The sequence below is a fragment of the Charadrius vociferus genome, unplaced genomic scaffold, assembly GCF_000708025.1.
Source record: "Charadrius vociferus isolate BGI_N301 unplaced genomic scaffold, ASM70802v2 scaffold593, whole genome shotgun sequence".
NCBI lineage: Eukaryota > Metazoa > Chordata > Aves > Charadriiformes > Charadriidae > Charadrius > Charadrius vociferus.
Window position 1 is genome coordinate 1,641,999 of NW_009647739.1, and position 6,634 is coordinate 1,648,632.

The 6,634-nt window shown below is 49.7% G+C and overlaps 1 protein-coding gene across 1 annotated transcript in view; it reads right to left on the reverse strand.

The window, feature by feature from the left end:
• Window positions 1–5,004: 5,004 nt before the first annotated feature.
• Window positions 5,005–6,634, reverse strand: part of CREBBP (CREB binding protein) — an 82,831-nt gene continuing 81,201 nt past the window's right edge. The window contains 1 exon segment of the mRNA XM_009881942.1: window positions 5,005–6,634. This exon segment is cut by the window's right edge and continues 19 nt beyond it. Within this exon segment, the coding sequence (XP_009880244.1) occupies window positions 5,491–6,634 (1,144 nt within the window). The 3' untranslated portion in view covers window positions 5,005–5,490.

The window sequence follows — 6,634 nt, forward strand, 5'->3', positions numbered from 1 at the left end:
ACGGCCTCCCAGATACCCTCAGCCGCCCCCCGTCCTCCTCAGGGCCCTCTGCTCCCCTCAGGGACTCCCAGATCCCCTCAGGGCCCCCTCCATTCCCCTCACAGCCCCCCAGCTCCAGCCCCCAGGCCTAACAGCAGAGCCGAAGCCTCATGCCTGGGTATGCCCGTAGGCCCTGTCCTCATGGCATGGGGTGGACCACCCGCCACTGCCCTTTCCTACCTGGGAAATCACTTTTCCTCCTTCCCCACGTTTCCATTCTTGCGGGCACCACCAGCCACAGCCGCCATTTTGTGCCAGCTCATCAGCTGCCACATGAGGAGTCTCCGTGCAGGTTTTGCGCTGCCGTTCTGCCCAAGCTCCTCCAGGAAAACAGCCTCCCTGGGCGCCTCGCTTGCAGCTCTCCCATGCCGAGTCCCTCCTTGCTCGGATCAGCTCAGGTTGGCCCACTTGAGCATCGGCAAAGCAGAGCCTATCCCATGCCAGGGGCCATTTCTGGGTTTTCAGGGTTGTCCTCCATCTTGTGACAAAGCTTGTAACTGGACAGTCCCTGTCCAGGATGCCACTGCCAAACCTTTCCTATTTTGATGGTTAAAATCCCTTCCATGTTTCTTCTACCCAGAGGGCTTGTTAGCAACGGGAAGCCAGGAACAGGTTACAAAACCACCAACCTCTCCCTGTACAGACACCCGTGAGGGTACCTCACAGTTCCTGGCCCAGGATTTGCTGCAGGCAGCTCCTTTCACACCACAGGTTGCGGCAGGAGCTCGGCCATCGGAGCCGGCAGAGCGTGGTGCGCTGCATCTCTCCCAGCTTCCCCATGGAGGGACCTCTCCCCGTACAGACACCCGTGAGGGTACCTCACAGTTCCTGGCCCAGGATTTGCTGCAGGCAGCTCCTTTCACACCACAGGTTGCGGCAGGAGCTCGGCCATCGGAGCCGGCAGAGCGTGGTGCGCTGCATCTCTCCCAGCTTCCCCATGGAGGGGACCGAGGGCTGAGGACAGGCTGCGCCAGGCTGGGAGCAGTCCCCACGTGCCACACCTTGGCCAGGCTCCCCTGCTCAACTTTGGGCAAATTGCTTAATATCCCATTTTCCCGATCCTCTGAAATTCCTCATCTCCTGGGACTGCTGTGAGCGTAGATAGATCATCAAGGCCTAAAGGGCTGAGGTATTGAAGAAAGGCTTTGGACGGGGTGGGGGTAAGAGAGGAAATAAACCGCTCCGCCGAGAGCCGAATTTGGAATGTGCGTGAGAGCAGAGCCTGGCCTCAATGAACACCACGGCTAAAAATAAAAGATCGAGCAGGTCTCATTTCAGTGAGCGCTAACCACTTCCAGACAGAGGAAACGAGGGCCTTCAGGAGGGAACCGTGACCACCGAACAGAGACAGCTTTGTAACCCCCAGGCTCAGGGGAGCTCACTGGAAAAGCCACGCGTGCAATTCGCTCCTGCTTGCAACTTATCCTTGGGACCAGGCCGATCCGCGTGTTGTTTTGGGAGATTTGCATCTCAGAAACACTCGCACACAGTGGGGTTTGTGTGATGCTGGATGTTATGGATTAGGTGCAACAAAGCCAGCATGAGCCTTTGCATCACTCCAGCACCCTTCTGCCAGGCTGCGCTTCCACCTGGAACTGACCCCATCCTTTCCTCGAGATTCCCTCTGCTGCGGCTAAAACCAAAATGACTTCTGAGCCCGTTTCCAACACTCCCCTCCTGCTGCTGTGTTCATTGCTACCTCCACTGACCCCACGGCACTCCTGAGCCCTGCTCCACCACCACACCCTACCAGAGCCCTTGTACCTGCTGTGAAGCACCCGAGTCCTCCTCCTACCTCACCTTGGGCTGTGTCACCCTCCTGCCTTGGGTCCGCTTTGACCAGTTAAGCTACGAAGCGTGTTCCTGCAGGGAAGGCTTAGGACCGCAGGGGATCTGGTACAGGTCCTCCCCTCTGTCCGGGCTCATTCCGGGCTCCATAGTGGCTGTCAGACCTTCACTGCACCAGGAAAACCACGGGCTGTAATTTGCCTTGGAATAACCACCTGGTGCACACCCAGATCACTTTGTAAGCCGTTAACTGCCTTCACTTACTGCTGTACACTGCGACCGACTTGGAGGAATGTTCTGCTGCTACAGCTGTGGACACCCACTGCTTCTGGCTTCAGACGTGGTTACTGACGGGGTTCCTGTCCCCAGCTGCACCCCCAGCAGGAGGGCTCCTCTTCCCACTGCTTCCGTCAGACCCTCACGCATCCAGGTGGAAGACCGGAGCAGGGAGGGCTTATGCAGGTGCTGTGGGCTCATCACTGGTGGGACAGCAACGAGCAACTGAGCAGGTGAACCTCAGCTGGTGTGCCTGCAGCAAGGAGAAACGTGCTCACAGCCTGCTGTGGGAGCAGTGTTGGTAGAAGTCAGGATAGCCGGCAGCAGAGAGCAGAGCGTGGTGGACAAGCAAAGAAAAGAGCAGAGAAATGAGTTGTTCAGATTTAAGCACCTTCTTCCCCTTCAGAATTCAGTAAGGGGCAAAGGTCTTGGCCACCCCCTTCCGGTGACAGAGATCCAGCACTGATCTCCAGTGCGTTCTTGCCTTAGAGATTCTCATGTTTCTAGGATGCTGCTCCTTATTACCAGTATCTCTCCCATCAAAACACAGGCAAGGACCTGAAAAATGAGATGCCCATTTGGTCTTCAGATCTGCTGATTTCCTATCAGAAAGGAGAGTGGAGTGAAGCCCCCCTGGCACAGGGGCTGAACACTGCGCCCAGCTCCTCCTCAGGTCTAACTTCAGCTTTGCACTTCCCTTCTCTCCCTGGTCAAGTATCTGCTCTTATCTGAAACAACTGCTCCATCAGGCTGGGATTATCAGATCTAAATCTATCCCTTCCTCTGTGCTCTCACCATACTTCAGGTTGTACTTAAAAAAAATATTCCGGTATTCGGTATTTGCTTCCCATCAGGTTTTTTTTTTTTTTTTTCCACTCTTCCCCAGGAGCGGGAACGCCAGGGAGCTGCAGCCCGAGAGCCACACCACCTCTCGGTGCTCCAAACAGGACTCGGCTTATCCAAATCCGGAAGCGGTGCCGACGTTTTTAAAACGGACGCTACTTAAAGGTATTAGTGAGATTGAGCGCAGTTATCCTAACCTTGGGTGTCAGGCTTCGCTGATCCTAGCGGGCACCAGCCAAGTGGAACCATCCTTCAATCCAAGCAGTTTTACCAGCTTTTATTAGAAACACCAGCACATTTCAAGTTTCCTCTTTTTGATCACAAATATAGTATTTTTCCTCTTTTTAAGTACACAGCATGAGACACAGCATCAGGGCTTTCCACTTTTTTTTTTTTTTTACAGCAATTTCTTTTGGACAAGCTATGGGTTAGTGTTCACTGACCTCACCCCAGCCCCAAAATTTTGACATCTTGAATTGCTGAAGACAATTGCGTGGGCAGATGAATCCAATGATGGTGAAAAAGGTACAATAGTTGAAAGTTTGCAAGAAAAGTTTAAGCAGAGACCCTCTACAGATAAAAAGAATGAAGTAGCGCCGCAGCGCACTACTGTTTTCACAGTACGGGGATAAAAGTTGAGATAAATCCTTTGCTCTTCTCCCCCCATCCTCCCCCAACACGGTTCCTACGAAAATGTAAGGCTGGAGGAAGTGCTAAACTTAATGTGAAAAGCCAAGTGTGCCCGGTGCTCCCCGCTGGAGCGGCGGCTGCCGGGCACTGGGATCCCGTGCTGGGTTGGCTGCGAATCCCATGCCGGTCGCACGTAACCGAAAAGCCTCGAGGTCTGGGTGATGGCATTTTAGGCTAGTCGTGGTTTTAAGCTCACACCTACGCTGGGAAAGTTGCCCTGGACTTTTTAACTCCAAGAAAGCAATTCAGTGGGGGGAGGAGGGGCAAGTATCCCAGGAACATGAGGGCATGGTGACAGGATATTAAAGGGAACATGTACATGATTTGTTATTTTTTATTCCACAGAAAACCCTCAAATCTAGACTCAGAGTTAACAGCAGAAAAATAGTGTTAAAGTCAATAGGTTCATATTTTACTGTAGACTAAATAAATTAGCCTAGAATTAACTCAATACTCTCTATTTTCCTTTCATTGGTGATCCTTCTCTAAATTAATGCAGTTTTTAAAAAGCGACGGCTATTAATAATTTATTCCAGTTAACCCTTAGGGATGAACACCTGCAAATATTCCATGTACGGGAACCATTCCCCTCTCCTCTCCCTCCCCGAAAAAGGAAACAATCGCTAAAGGGCGGTGTCAAACAGACGTGCTACCTACAGTACTCCAGGCATCCTGCCACTCCTATCGCTGCCTCCGGCTGCTCCGTGTAATGAGTGAATATTCATAGCCATGTCTTACAAAGAACATGATCCAAAAAATATATAAATAAATAAAAACCTTAAACATTCTTACATGGATTTTAAAGAACAGAATACATGTTAAAAACTTCAGTAATTTATATCAATTTTAAGCAATACTTTATATACAATGGAAAAAAGACATGCATAGTCCAAATACAATGTTGAAAACAGCATTTTCATAACAAAAAACCCAAACACTAAGTGTTAATACCATGTACATGAATTCAAGAAGGACCACCCTTTTTGTCTGTTGCACACAGTTTATTTAACAATATGATATTATAAGTAAGAAATGAGTTTGTTTTTTTGTTGTTTTTTTTTTTTTACCATTCTATACAGTGATTGAATCTTCTTGGATTTTCTTATTTATAGTAATTATAGCGCTTGCATGATTTACACTAGAATTGCTTTTCCTCATTTCAAGTTTCACACAGAAGAAAGAAAGAAAAGAATGCTTCTTCTCTATTCAAATCAGCACGGTCTAAGAGTGATCATCCCTATTTTCATCTAAAACCAGTTTTATCAGAGAAACAAAGCAACAATTTCTACATCTGCAAGACAAGGATTTTGGCATTGGCCAATGTGTGGTTTTGTGTGCAAGAGTCAATTCCTATCTTTCCAGGGGTAATACTTCAAACGCCTGCAGAGTTCACTATAGAAAAAAAAAAAATAATAATCTTCCCGCAACGTGGCAAAGTTACCGGGATACATTATAATGTTGCATTATTTCAGGAAACAGTTTCTGAATATTATTTTTTTTCTTCTTTTAAACGCAAATGTTTAAAGTCTTGAAAATACAAATAAAAAATATGAATATAATGAACTTGTTTTCCCCATTAAAAAAAAGGTATGAGTCAACAGCAACAAAAAAATAAAAACCAAAAAAACCCACAAAAGAGACCAGATATTTTAACCGCCTGGCTTTAACAAAAAAATATATTCTTTGTATTGTTTTTTCTTTTTTTTTTTTTAAACAGCAATTCATTCTTCCATGTGTAGGAAGCAGCAGTTCCATCTAGGATTCAAAACAACCCAGATGTCTGAATTTTCAGTACAAAATGTCCAAGAACACGAAAGGAAAAAAAAAAAAAAAAAAAGTGATGCTCCCATAATGCTACAAACCCTCCACAAATTTTTCTAATGTGTCCCCGGTGGTGTCACCGACCAGAGACAATTCGTTAGACAACGCACTCCTGTTCGGGGTGTTTAGTTGTGGAAGCATTGCACTCTGTTCTGGGTTGCCCAAGTGTCCCTGATCCATGGAGCTAGCCATTGTGACTGCGAGTCCTGGGTGGGGGGAACCAGTCTGGGGAGAGACGTGGTGAGGTGACGGTTGGGGCTGTATCCTGGGTGACGGGCTGGAATGTGGCGGCTGGGACTGGGGACGGGGAGACTGAACGGGTGCTGGGGACCGCACCTGGTTGCTGAGGGAGGTGGCGATCTGCTGGCCAGGGAGATGAGACGCCTGCGCTTGTCCTGAGAGCATGTGCTGCTGTGGGCTCATGGGGTTAGGCTGGCCGGGGGACCCTATCTGCTGTTTCATCTGCTGCTGTTGCAGGATCCGCTGCTGCAGTGCTTGCTGGATGTTGGGAGTGCCGTCCGCCCCCATGCCGGGCTGGCCCATCTGGTTCAGCTGTCCCATCTGAGCCATCTGTCCCATGGAACCCCCCTGTATGGATATATGCTGCTGCATCCGCTGCTGCTGCATGGCTTGAGGGTAACCTCCCGGTCCTTGAGGCTGCTGGAACTGGTTGTGTCCTGCCATCCCTCCTGCCATGCCAGCCCCTCCTTGCTGCTGCTGCTGTTGCTGCTGCTGCTGCAGTAGTTGCCGCCTCAGTATTTCTCTGTACTGCGGACTCATGTTTGCCATGCTGGGGTTGTGGCCGGGGTTCATAATGTTTATCGCTTGTCCCTGGGGATTCATAGCTCCTATCCCTTGCTGCTGGGGGGGAACGCTCGGTCTCTGCACTCCTGCTTGCATCGCGTTCATGTTCTGCAGTCCTGCTTGAGCGTGCATGCCTGCCTGTTGCATGCCGGTCTGCGGCTGCTGCATCCCCGGCTGGGGCTGTATGCCTGCTTGCGGCTGCATCCCAGGCTGGTTCGCCACATATTTGGCCGTTCTTTGCTTTATAAAAGCTGCCATAAGCTGTGGGTTGGATTTAAGAATATTAAGAACTTGCTGTTGCTGCTGCGGAGAACTTGGTGATTTCAAGGTCCTCAGTAAGTCCTGAAGTGCATTCGGGGGGATGCTCCGTGGC